The 14,414-nt window shown below is 34.9% G+C and overlaps 1 protein-coding gene across 1 annotated transcript; it reads left to right on the top strand.

The window, feature by feature from the left end:
• Positions 1-6,853: 6,853 nt before the first annotated feature.
• On the top strand, positions 6,854-7,723 carry LOC123263979 (extensin-like). The gene is made up of 2 exons (XM_044727023.1): positions 6,854-7,099; positions 7,205-7,723. The coding sequence occupies exons 1-2, from the start codon at positions 6,854-6,856 to the stop codon at positions 7,721-7,723; spliced, it is 765 nt and encodes a 254-aa protein (XP_044582958.1).
• The last annotated feature ends 6,691 nt before the right edge of the window (positions 7,724-14,414 follow it).

Raw genomic sequence — 14,414 nt, 5'->3', positions numbered from 1 at the left:
CTCCCTAATGACTGGCAGGGCAGGGCGACGAAACCCAAAAGATGACTGACTGGGAAAAAGTACAGTCTAAGAAGGAGAAGAGAAGGCTAGCTAGAGAGCAACTCTCAAAACAGCCGCTGAAGGAGCCCAGGCCAGAGCCTAAGCGGAAAAAACCACGCAAATGGATCAGACCCGACGCACTGATCATCCGTCCAGCCGAGAAAACAAAGTATGCCGAGATTCTGCGTCGTATAAAACAGGACGTCCCAGATGAGCAGGTTCGTTCAACTGTGGATAAGATCAGCAAGACCAGAAGTGGGGACTTGTTGATTACGATTTCGAGGAAGAGCACTGACAAAGGCCAAGGTCTGCAAAAGACGATCGCGGACATCCTTAAGGAAGAGGCCAAAGTGATTTCCAAAGGGCCACAGAAGACCATCGAGATCCGAGATGTCGATGACGACACGACGAAAGAGCATATTCAGACCGCTCTAAAGAGGGAAGCTGGAGAAAGTTGTGAAATCCCACTAGAGGCAATCAAGATCCGTAAAGCCTTTAGGGGTACAGACAGCCACAGTGTCACTACCAGCAACTGCAGCACAAAAGTTACTGGAGGGAAACTGCAAAATAAGGATAGGCTGGTCTACTTGCCGAATGAGAGCAACGAAGAGGTCCATACAATGCTTCAAATGCTGGCACTTTGGGCACTTCGGATCGCAGTGCAAAAGCGAAGTCGACCGGTCTAAGCTCTGCATAAGGTGCGGAAAAGAAGGACATAAAATTTCTGATTGTAAAAATCCAGCTAAATGTGCACTGTGCTTTGAACGGCACGGCGTAGAAAAGGCGGCTCACCATGCAGACACGAACAGATGCTCCATCTTCCAAGAAGCGCTCCAGAAGATAACGAAGCCAAGAACATGAAGATAGTGCAGATCAACCTCAATCATTGTGACGCTGCGCATGACCTGCTCATGCAAATTGTGCGCGAATTAGAGGCAGATGTAGCACTCATAAGTGAACATTATAGACATCTGAGTAACCAACCCTGGGAATCCGACAGCACTAACAAAGCCGTCATCTGGTCCTGCGGTAAATGTCCTTTTCAGAGAACAGTCAACAATAAAGAAGCTGGCTTCGTAGCAGCATGGATAGATGGCCTCCGCTTCTACAGTTGCTATGCACCACCTAGTCTCTCTAATGAGCATTTTGAAGACTTCCTCGATCGGCTAACTGAGGACGCAAGAAAACACTTTCCCGTGGCAATAGCTGGTGACTTCAATTCCTGGGCAACAGACTGGGGCAGCAAGTTCACTAATACACGTGGAAAAGCACTTCTCGAGGCAATGGCCACTCTGGACGTGATCCTTCTTAATACCGGTGACACGCCAACGTATACTAAGGGAGAGGCAAACTCAACTGTCGACCTTACATTTGTCAGCAGTTGCTTAGCTCGAAGAGGTTTTTCTTGGAAAGTATTGAACATCTATACAGCCAGCGACCATAGTGCGATACTATGGGAAATATCAAAAAAAAAAAAAAAAAAAAAGTTTATTTCTAATGTATTTTTAATATTAAGTAGCAAGTAACAAGTAGCAAGTAGCAAATTTACTCCTAATTTACACCTAAGTTACATCTAAGTTACACCTAATTACTACTTTTTTGCTACTGACCGTATACCTGTCCCTGCATGAAAACACACCGCACAGGAGGTATATACTGAGGTGAACCTACAAGCCCGCTGTCCATCTTACAGAAACTAACAAGAGACAACAGGAGCGCTAGCGCGGTTGGGTGGAAAGTTAAGTCTCTCGACTCCACTGCTTTAGTAGTAGCCTTAGACTGCAATCCGATCATCGTAGAAACTGCTGAAGAGAAGACCAAGGACCTAATGAAAAGAGTCACCCAGGCTTGCAACGCTAGTATGTCTCGGAAACGTCGCATAAATTCAAGACCTTCAGTGCACTGGTGGAACGATCACATTAGCATTCTACGCTCAAAGTATCTTAAAAAAAGAAGAAAGTCTCAGCGTGGCTACAGACGATCTAACTCCGCAGAGCTGTTGGCAGAGTATAAAAAGGCCCGTCGAGAACTGAACAGAGCCATCAAAGAAAGCAAAAGACGTTGCTGGAAGGAACTGGTCGCAGAAGTCGAGAAAGATCCATGGGGCAGACCGTATAAGGTGGTTATGACCCACTTGAAATGCCAACCAATGCCAACACCTACGTGTCCACAACTCCTAGAGAAGATTGTTACCACGTTGTTTCCCCAACAGCTGGTACTCACCTACAAGTTGGAGCAGCTCAATTCTGAAGACATCCCAACTATCACGTTGGACGAGTTGATAGAGGTAGGAAATCGAGTAGGGAATAATAAGGCGCCGGGATTGGACGGAATTCCTAATATTGCCCTGAAATCAATCCTTAGGGCAGCACCAACATTATTCCTGGACGTTTACGATACATGCCTGAAGGAAGGGACTTTTCCCCAGAAGTGGAAACAGCAACGGCTAGTGTTACTTCCGAAGGGGAAAAAGCCGCCGGAAGAACCGTCATCCTACCGACCACTCTGCATGTTAGACACGGCCGGCAAGATATTCGAGCGCATAATTCATCAGAGAATAGAGGCTTTAGTCGATCCACTCCTAGCAGAGAACCAGTTTGGTTTCCGAAAAGGACGGTCAACTCTGGATGCTGTCAAATTGGGTGTTGAAATAGCCAAGGATGCAATCGCTGGAACGAGATGGAAGGGTGGAAAGAAGAAATACTGCTTGGTGGCTGCTTTGGACATCAAAAATGCCTTCAACTCCGCTAACTGGGACTGCGTTATGCGGGCTCTAGAAGAAAAAAAACATACCAGGATACCTTCGCAGAATAGTAGCGAGCTACTTCACGAACAGGCTCCTGAAATATGACACGACGAATGGTACGGAAGTGTACGAAATCTCCGGAGGAGTGCCACAGGGATCAGTCTTAGGTCCTCTGCTATGGAACATCATGTATGATGGCCTACTGAGAATAGCATTGCCTACGGGAGTCAAACTTGTAGCATATGCGGATGATGTAGCTGTCGCGATTGTCGCAAAGCACCTCGAAGAGATAGAAATGGCATTTGATATTACATTCAGACGAGTCAATTTGTGGATGGACATGATGAATTTGCAACTAGCCAAGCATAAAACCGAAGCAGTGCTCATCGCCAGCAGAAAAACGGTAGAAACCATCAAGTTGAGAGTCGGAGAACAAGAAATCACATCACAACCATTTATCCGTTATCTGGGAGTGATGCTGGATGCACGACTTAACTTCAAGCAGCAGGTGGAACATGTCAGTGTCAAAGCGTCAGTAGTGAAGGCTAGTCTCGCACGGCTGATGCCTAACATCGGAGGCCCAATGCAGAGCAGGAGGCTACTATTGTCATCAGTAGTCACATCAGTGCTCACTTACGGAATATCCACTTGGGCTGATGCACTGGAAACCCAAGAATCATGGAGAAAAGCTGGACCAATATACCGACTGAGTGTCATTGAGAGTCATTGCTGGAACCCTACCTCTTAGAGTTCTAGCAGAGGAAAGACGGGCCCTTTACCAACGAAAAAGGTTAACTGCACTGAGCCCTGAAGAACTTAGAATTGAAGAACGGCAGAAGAGCATAGGCCGATGGCAAGTACAATGGGATGCTGCAGAGAAGGGTAGGTGGACGCACTGTCTCATACTTCGGATCGACATTTGGCTTAACCGGAATCACGGTGAGGTCAATTACTATCTTCCGCAGATGTTGTCGGGACATGGGTGTTTTCGAGAGTATCTACACCGCTTTAAGCACGATGACTCTTCGGAGTGCCCGTCCTGCCCAGGAGCTGCTGAAGACGCGGAGCACGTTTTCTTTGTATGTCCTCGTTTCGATCCACAGCGTGAAGAACTGGAGAGGATCCTGAACCAGAGAATGCAACCAGATTCACTAGTGGAAGCAATGTTGTCATCAGAAGCTGCCTGGAACGCTACCAACACGTTTGCAACAGAAGTCCTTAAAAACTTGCGTTCCACCGAAAGAAGAAGAACAAATAGCAGAAGATAGAAGGAAGGTAGTTAACACCTTAGCCACCAGAAGGAAGAGCAGTAGCTAGATCCTCCCTTCACGAAGTAATGCCTGACGGCGGTTTCCATGAGGGATTAGAGGAAAGAAGGAAAAGGGATTTAGGGTTTAGTGGGTAGGGGCGTTAGTGTCGAGTTTTAGTATGACGCTGCGTCGAGTCGCCACATATCTAGGCCAAACAACTATGCCTAGAATCCGTAAAAAGGATTCCCCCCCCCCTAAGGGAAAGAAAAGAAAACACAAACGCACACACACACACACACACAGACACACACATACATACATATATACATACATACATACAGGCACGATGACATCACCGCGGAAATAGTCAGGAAAGCTTCCTAGGACCTCAAAACGTCAAGATCTGATGAAAACTCGATTTTCGAAAAACGGGGTGAAAACAATAACCTCCCGATTTTTGAAAATTTTCAATTTTCTTAACGGGAAGTTAAAAAATGCTTTTACTGAAAAAATGAATAAAAATCAAAAAATTGCTCATAATTGTGATCATTGCAAAAACAAAGATTTTCAAGCTTCGAGGTGCTATGAAAAAAAAATCGCAGTCCTTTAAATTTTTCAGGGATTTTAGGGGACACCAGAAGGTTAAAAAATTACCGACGATATCCTTCGTTCATACATTTTATCCAAAGCTATATTAGGTTATCCGAATATCCTTAATAATTATGCGAATTTTTGTCTTTTTTTCAGTCAAAGTTTTCAATTCAAGAAGAACTTTTTTGCTTTGATTGACGATAACTCCGCGGCAAATCAACGTACAGGCGTTTTTGTAACGTCAAATTTAATAGCGGAAAAAAATTGATTTTTTCTTAATTGATATGAAATTTTCGTTAATTTATTTAAAAAAGTTTCCTTTATACTTAATTAATTATTTCATTCCGAAAACGTTCATTATCAATTTTCTTTTTTATCAACCAACTTTATGTATTTACGTCTTAGTTGAAATAAAATTTAACGATTGCTTTTGATATTACTTGAAAATTAACATATATTACTACACTTATAATTTTTTTTTATTCATTTCAATAGTTATTAAATAATTAATTTAAGTCACTAAAGTTAGTTTAAAATCATGGTATTTTGCATATTCGGTATTCCGACTATAAGTAAATTCAAAAATTTTGATAATCAGTATAAATATAATAATCAGTATAAATAGCAGAGTAAATATTGTAAGTGAAAAATACTTTTTTTTCACTGTAGTACAAATAGAAAACGGAAACGATTGAACTTTGTCTATTTTACTGTAATATAATTAAACAAATTTCTAAAAATAAAAAAATGAAAGGATGTGTACGAGAAACTTCAACAATCGAGTGAAATCAATATACAATCGCATCAAAATATCGATTGTTAGATTTATCGATTTTGAAAAAAAGTTTCCAATTAACAATTATAATTATTAATATTATCGTTTAACAATATTCATAAACAGTTATATTTATTTTTGTTTTATATCTTAATTGTATACCCTTATCTAATTTAGTCATTCAAGAAATAAAATTTGTTTTCTCTTTCTCTGATTATCCATCTGGTGGTCAAGTTACTAAAACTCAGTTGTGCTAGAGTCGGAGATTGTCTGAGATACAAGAGCCATTTTTTAACGTTCTATCGACGTGCGACAAACGTTTTCATTCAAACTTATAATCTTCGCAGCTGTTACTTAATAAATTATTGAATGTGAAAACTTCGAATATAAAATTAATCAAGATTTTAGTTCAACGTAAATCCTTGAATTATTCGGTAAGTGAAAAATCGAAAGAATAAAGATAATGTGATAATTAAAAAAGCTGAACATTTTATCGTGGCAAATAACCTCACTTTTATTTGTATCTTATTATAATAAAAATACCAGACAGTACTTCTAAAACTTAAATTGATCATTTTACCATTTACAAACACAACAGCAACAATAATAATAATAATAATTTTAATATTTATTTACAAAGACTGGTTGTTTTTTTTAATACTTTTCAATTTTAAGTTAATTGGTTATCACGACAATTTTTTGTAATGCGAATAAATAAAAAATTGTTATATTAGACTAAATAGGCCATTAACTTAAAATTGAAAAAGTAATAATAATAATAATAATAATATTAGTAATTTTTCATTGCAGTGAACTGAGCTTTTCCATAAAAATAGTAGTAAAGAAGAATAATGAATCTCTACAATAACAATGGCAAAAAAGGTAATCAAATCAACTATACCAAAACATTATATTAATAATTAAAAATGAACATGATAAAAATTAAATTCAAAAATGTTAAAATTAAAATTGCATTTTTTTATTAAAAATTGTTCTTTTCTGTTAGCGCGAGGAAAACGACAAATGCGCTTTGTGGCTGAGCGTCCGCAATTACCACCAAAGCGGAGAACCACCCGCGAGACTGGAAGTCTGCCGAACCCGCCGTTGCCGCCAGAGCTTCCAGTATTGCCTCCAGGACTTCCAGCTAATCTGCCAGAACCTCCAGCTGATCCACCAAGACCTCCAGCTGATCCTCCAAAACCTCTAGTTGATCCGCCAAGACCTCCAGCCGATCCACAAGTACCTGTGGTACCTCCAGCTAATCCGCAAGGACCTCTAGCTGATCCACTAGTACCTGTGGAACCTCCAGCTAATCAGCCAAGACCTCCAGCTGATCCTCCAAGACCTCTAGCTGATCCGCCAAGACCTCCAGCTGATCCACAAGTACCTGTGGTACCTCCAGCTAATCCGCAAGGACCTCCTGCTGATCCGCCAGGACCTGCAGCTAATTTAATGTTACCTCTTGGACCTCCAGATAATGCACCATCACATCAAGGACTCCAAGTCGGTCAAGCGTTACATCAAAAAGTTCCAACTGATCGACAGTTACCAGAAGGAGCTGCAGTCAACCAAAGGGAACCGCAAAGACCTCCGATAAATCCGCTGCAACCGCAAGGAGGTTTTTCAAATCCAAGGCTGCCGCAGGGTCCTCGTTCGAACGATTTAAGTGTATTAGGTTTATCAAACCGGTCTATGAAGGCAATTAGACGATTCAATCAAAATTATGAAAGGTTTAAAGCCGAACAAGGCCAAAAAAAGCAAGGTTAAGTAAAACTCTCTGATAAAAAATTGAAAATCGAAGAGAATGAGCAACCCTCACGATCAGTTTCAACACGTCATGAAAGTTCTACTGAATGTCGACACCACTGCACACTTCCTCCGCCTCCTTTACTATCGCCAATGCCACCACTGAGTTCTGGAGAACATCCTCCTCAGTACCCTGCTTTCCCTCAATATGGTCAAATTCCCCATCATACTATGCCTCCAGTTAATCAACATTATATGTCCCCAGCCCCTCAGTACTCTATGCCTTCAACTTCTCAATATCATATGCCCCCAGTCCCTCAGCATCCTATACCTTCAACCTTTCAATATTATATGCCCCCAGCCCATCAATACTCTATGCCTTCAAACTCTCAATATTCTATGTCTTTAGTTCCTCAGTACTCTATGCCTTTAACCCCTCAGTACTTTATGCCTCCAGTCCCTTCGTACTCTATGCCTTCAATTCCCCAGTATCCGCCACCACAAACTCCTCAAAATTCAATGGGGCATCACTACCCATATTCTTTTCCCGCTCCATACTATCCGCCTCATGTTTAATGACTAATTACACAGAAGGGGAGTATAATTTTTATGATTATTAATATTATTATTATTATAAAGATTTTAAATCGAACATATATGTAGATCATGATAGAAAGATGAAAAAATTATATAACTTTTATTAAAACGAATGTGTCCAACAAAGCAAAAATAAATTTAAATCAACATTTTATGAAATTTCTTAATTTAAAATAACGTTAGTGTTCCAATAATTTTTTTACTTAGCAATTTTAGAAAGTGAATTTGATTACTCGGTTGAAAAAAGACAGTGTGCTAAATAAATAGTTGTGTTATAAAAAAATAAAAGGTAAGCAGAAAGATATGTGAAAATTTATTATATGAAATACAGAAGTAAATGAATAAAATTGTTATTTATATAAAACGAGAAAAAGTAGATGAAAACGTGATCAAATATTTTATTTATTGTAAATAATAAAAATAATTAAAATAATCACTTTTAGACCGTATAATTTGTTTGGGTGATTCTCTGTAAGGACGTCTTAAATCTGTAAAAAATTGTCCGACCAAATTATTTTTGATTTTATTAGAAAAAAAATTATTTAGGGCTACAAAACTATCAGCTTAATCATAATAAATAAACAGCCGAATTAATTTTTGCTTTTTCGATATTTGTGTATCTTTTGCCATATAACATGACAGGGGACTGCTTGCCAGGGGACTGTTTTTTTTCATCAAATTGAGAAAAATCAAGCAAACTATTTCAATGCATTCAACTTTTCAAGTTCTCAATGGATGTTTACATTAATTAGAATAATAATATTAATTAATTAATATTAATAATAATATTAATTAATTAGAATAATAATAATAATATTAAGACTTATGGATCCAATTTTATAAATAAATTGTAAATAAAAATAGCTGCCAGGGGACTGAGTTTTAAAGTGGCCCAGACACATATTTCCAGCACAAACGGTGCTTTGACACTAAATAAAATAACGATAAAGCGCTAACAGCCCTATAGTTATTAACTCAAGGCTAGTTAGATCCTTATAAACCTTACAAAAGGTAAAATAACACGCTGGATTTTTATTTTTTTTGTCTTTGAACTTCTGGCAGGGGACTGGTCTTAAAATGCCTGGGACAAACTTTGGTTTAATGAATTTAATGAAACAAATTAATTTTCGGTACTTTTTATTGAAGAAGATTGTTAGTAAACTAATTAAGTTTATAAATATTATGGACCAAAATAAAAATTTTTCTAATAAAAAAATGCCTGGGACAGCAAAAAACATCCTTACAGAGAATCACCCATATATTTCTTGGTAACGTTTTCTAATCGAGTAACTTGGTACTGATACAAACAAATAAAATTGCACATTTCACAAAGTAAGTATTCGGTAGTTGAAAAATAGCTGCATGATTTTTTCTAGGGTTAGTTTAGAAAATTATTGATCCTGTTTTATGTTGATTATATGATTTTAATTCAACTGATAAAATTTTTGGAAAGTTTGTACTGTTGATAATCATATTTGTAGTATATAGTGATTTTGTTGACTGAAAAACATGTCAACTTCTAATATAACCATTGTTTTCAAAATTTACCGCCATAGTCTAGGTATTTTTGTGAAGTTCGTTACAAATAAGCCAGAGGGCTGACCGTGGTGACTTGTTGTTTCCTAAATTATAAAAATATCTATAACAAACTTTGTTACTACTGACGCAAATTGGATTATAAATTTCTACTACCGAGATAATATTATATATACAAATAATTAAATCACAACAACAAAAATTCAATTTATTTTCATAACCAAAAGCATTTTAATAACGCAATATAACCTCGAATCATGACCAAGGATTTTTCTAGTAAGTACTTATTTATTCACTGATAATTTTTTAATAAATTTAATTTTTTAATATTAATTGTTTATTTTTTTATATTTCTAATTTATAAACTAAAGATTCCTTTAAAGCAAAACTACATGAGTGTCAACATGTAGAATGTGAGCTGCGAAAGAAGTTATAGCTGTACGTACAACTATCAGCAACTACACAAATTTGTACATTGTAGATCCGAAGAAAGAAAAAAGAGTATTATTAAGAATTGAGATTTTGTCATTGTTTTAGTGGTGGTAGTATTTTATGTGGACTTTGGTAAGTACTCACTCACTTATGTTTTTACCATAATAAATTTTTATATTTATATGATAATATATTTATTATTTATTTTTCTAGTTTCATAAACTAAAGATTTTCATAATGAAAATCTGTTCTACATTAGTGTCAGAACGTAAGTTTGGAAGAAAGTATCTACAAACAACGATCAATCTCTTCAGGAATTTGAACACCGCAGATGCTAATAAATGCAAAGGTAGATGATCCACCGGTACAAGAAACGATACCCTTCTATTGTTTGGGTTGTTGAGTTTGTTCAATGTTCTCTTTCAAGAAAATAATTTATGAAGACGTGATCTACCTATTTCAAATGAAAGAAATAAATTTGAAACTTGTTAGGTAAAAACTTCACTTCAGTCCGTTAGTTTGTTCTTCTGATAAATATGATCCAGGTAAGAATATCACTAGTATAAGATTTGCAATAAAAACATATGCATAACATTTTTTTATTTGCAGGTGGAAACATTGTCATGACTATCATGCAGCATGGTCAAGATTTAACACATGTCTTCATCGAATGACCCTGGGGCTAAACAAGCATGGATGGAAACATATTTTTTTAGAACAGAATATTCTTGGTACATAAAAAGGAATTAACGAAAATCATTTGGAAAAACTATCTGAAATTATACAAATTTTATGGCTTGTTATTATAGTAAATCAAAAATTTTTTTGAATTTTCCGTCTTCAATACGGTCTAGAATTCTAGAAGTGCTTTGAAAAATCAGTTAGTTTTGGATAGAAAAGTGTTGATAAAGTAGTTGTAATTTTTTGAAGTATTAATTTCCCTGAGTGTGATAATATATGCTCATTTTGGCAAAATGCATTTCAAATAAATGGTACTTAAACACTTCTCAGGGAACTAAAAGTACATTGAGAAATCAATTAAACTTTGATAGATTACCGTCTGGGGAACAATTAAATTTTTCGATTCAATTTATTTATGTAGGTGAAATACTTTTATCAGATAGTATAACTTCAAATCAGGATTAAGGATCTTCTAGTGTTTTAGTAAGTACTTGTTTGTCAATATATCGTCGTTTAGCTCTTGCTTTCTATTCGTGATTTTTAACTATTTTTTTTTCTTTCAGTTTTATGGAATCGGAATTCTTATCATCGCTGGGATACCTTCAATTTCCTTTTTCAAAATGAATAGATATAGCCCCTAACGATCTATCTATTTCACATGGAAGAAGACGTGGAATAAGAACTTGTTTCGTAAAAGGTTCAATTCCACTCATGAGTTTGTTCTACTCATGATAAATGCTCCAGGTAAGAATATAACAATTATAAGACTTGTAATTCGAATATATCCATAACGATTTTTAATTTGCAGGTGTAAACAATGTCAATGGTATCATTATCAACTATCATTGTTACGGCTGAGCATATATTTTCGTGCGAAGACTGTCTGGGTAGGAGCAAGTATGAATTGAAGCTTATATTTTTTGGGACTGGATTATTTTTGGTAAGTAAATTTCTTGTAATTATTTGCTAGCTTACGTAGTAGATGAATATGCATGTTGTAAAAACAAAATTAAAATAGATTTTTTCCGAACCACCTTTTAGGAAACTAAAAGTGCGTTGAAAAACCTATTTGATTTTGATATAACGCAGTTGAGGAAATTATTTAAATTTTTTTGTAATTATTGAATAAATCAATATTCTGATATTATATTATAATATTGTTATATTATTATCATTATTTATTAAATGTTTGTAATTTTTTACTTGCTTCAGTGGCACGATAAATTCGCATTGTGTAAAATTACATTTTTTCCCAAGCACCTTTTGGGAAGCTAAAAGTGCGTTAGAAAATTAATTTTCTTTTGATATAACGCGGTTGAAGGAATTATTTAAATTTTTTTAATAGTTTAATGAATTAATATTATTATATTATATTATAATATTGTTATATTGATATCATTATTTATTTAATATTTTTGTAATTTTTTATAAGCTTGAGGAGCATAATAAATTTGCATGTTATAAAAATCAATTTTTTTCAAACACCTTTTAGGAAACTAAAAGCGGGTTGGAAAATCAATTTTATTTTGATACAACGGAGATGAGGGAAAAATTCTAATTTTTTACTAGCTTGAACAGCATGATAAATTTGCATATTGTTAGGATAAATTAATAAAGATTTTTGTTCCTAAACACCTTTTAGGAAACTAAAAGTGTGTTGGAAAATCAATTTCATTTTGATACAACGCAGTTGAGGGAAAAAATTTAATTTTTCAGTAATTTTTTATTTGCTTGAGTAACATTATAAATTAGCATGTTGTAAAAATTAATTAAGAAATTTTTTTTGTCCAAATGCCTTATAGAAAATGAAAAGTGCATTGAAAAATCAATATAATTTTGATATAACGTGGTTGAGGGAATTATTTAATTTTTTTGTAATTATTTGTTAAATTAATATTCTTATAATGCATTATAATATTGTTATGTTATTATTATTTATTTAATTTTTTGTAACTTTTTTACTTGCTTTAGTGGTACGATAGATTCGCATTACGCAAATTAAAATTTTTTTCTCAACAAGTTTTAGGAAACTAAAAGTGCGTTAAAAAATCGAATTTATTTTGACACCACGCGGTTGAGGGAAATATTAAATTTTCTAGAAAGTTTTTACTACCTCGAGTAGCATGATACATTTGCACGTTATAAAAATAAATTTTTTATTCCAAACACCTTACAAGAAACTAAACGTACGTTGTAAAATTAATTAGACTTCGACAGATCTACATCTGAGAAAGATTAAATTTTTTGATTCTATTTATCTATGTAGGTGACATAATTTTGGACTAATACTATAAAATCTGGACTAAGGATCTTCTAGTGTTTTGGTAAGTACTTGTTTGTCAATATATTGTCGTTTAACTCTTGCTGTCTTCTTGTGATTTTTCACTACATTTTTTTTTTCAGTTTTATGGTATCGGAATTTTCATCAACGCTGGGATATCTTCAATATCTTTTTTCAAAACGAATAGATACAGCCCCTAACGATTCATCTATTTCACATGGAAGAAGACGTTGAATAAGAACTTGTTTTGTAGAGGGTTCAATTCCGGTAATGAGTTTGGTCTTTTGATAAATGCTTCAGGTAAGAATATTACAATTATAAGACTCGCCATCGAAACATATTTACAACGATTTTTAATTTGCAGGTGTAAGTAATGTCAATGTTATCAACTATCATCGTCACGACTTAACATATATTTTTGTGCAAAGACTGTCTGGGTAAAAACGAGTATGAATTGAAGCTTATATTTCTTTGGACTAGATTTTTTTTGGTATGTAAATTTCTTGTAATTATTTGCTAGCTTACGTAGTAGTTAAATTTGCATGTTGTAAAAATAAATTTAAACAATCTCTTTTCCAAAAACCTTTTGGGAAACAGAAAGCTCGTTGAAAAAGCTATATGATTTTAACACAATAGGGTGGAGGAAAGTATTTTATTTTTTTGTAATTTCAACTAGCTTGAGTAGCATGATAAATTTGCATATGGTAAAAAAAAATTAATAAAATTTTTTTTTACAAAACACTTTTTGGGAAACTGAAAGTGCGTTGAAAAATCAATTTGATTTTGATAAGGGGAAGAGGAAATTATTTAAAATATTTGTAATTATTTAATGAATTAATATTATTATATTATATTATAATATTGTTATATCATTACCATTATTTAGTTTATTGTTTGTAATTTCTTACAACCTAGAGTAGCATAAAAAATTTGCATATTGTTAAAATAAATAAAAAAAATTTTTTTTTTCCAAACACCTTTTAGGAAACTAAAAGTACGTTGAAAAATCAATTTGATTTTGATATAACGCGGTTGAGGGTGTCACGAACGTAGTGAGTGATGGGCGCAAGGAATATGAAATAGAAATCTCAAATATCCGAACGTTATCACTTTGTCCGTTCGGGAGCTAAATTAAAAATTGCGTTGGAGTGTGGAGCGGTACACAAGCTCGAACGTTATCTCTAAGTGTGAACTTAGAGAGAGTAAGGATGATGGATCCTTGCTGACTTCGGTCACGAGTAACCTATTCTATTGTTCAATCGTAATTCTATCTTGTAATGGAGATCTTATTTTATTTTATTATATAATTTAACTCAAAATACAAAGAATTTATTCTGTTATTTGAGTTTATTGAGACAAACCAGTTAGCGGGTTACAAATTTGGGTTTATAAATAGTAAATAAAAATAGGCATAAAGATGAACATAAGTATTAGATGTAAAAGATAAGTTTTAGAAAATCTGTTTTGTACGCTTACCCTGGAAGTCTGCTCTTTAAGAGTGGCCCAAGTTTTATTGGACTCTCACCTTCTATGGGTATTGTTCACTACCGAATCACCGTATCTCGTGTATCACGGAGAAGTTAAGTAATTGAGATAATGAATTTAAATATTATCGATGCTTTTAGCGGAAATAAATGTTTCTTCGCGACTGTACGCTGTAAAATAACTTATAACTAATCGACGCTCTTCGGCGGAAAATACACTTCGCGATTTACGCGGGAAAAGTCAACGCTCAATGGC

Source organism: Cotesia glomerata, linkage group LG4 (genome assembly GCF_020080835.1).
Source record: "Cotesia glomerata isolate CgM1 linkage group LG4, MPM_Cglom_v2.3, whole genome shotgun sequence".
NCBI lineage: Eukaryota > Metazoa > Arthropoda > Insecta > Hymenoptera > Braconidae > Cotesia > Cotesia glomerata.
Note: the sequence above shows the minus strand (reverse complement) of the source record. Positions and strands in the feature narration are given on the sequence as shown.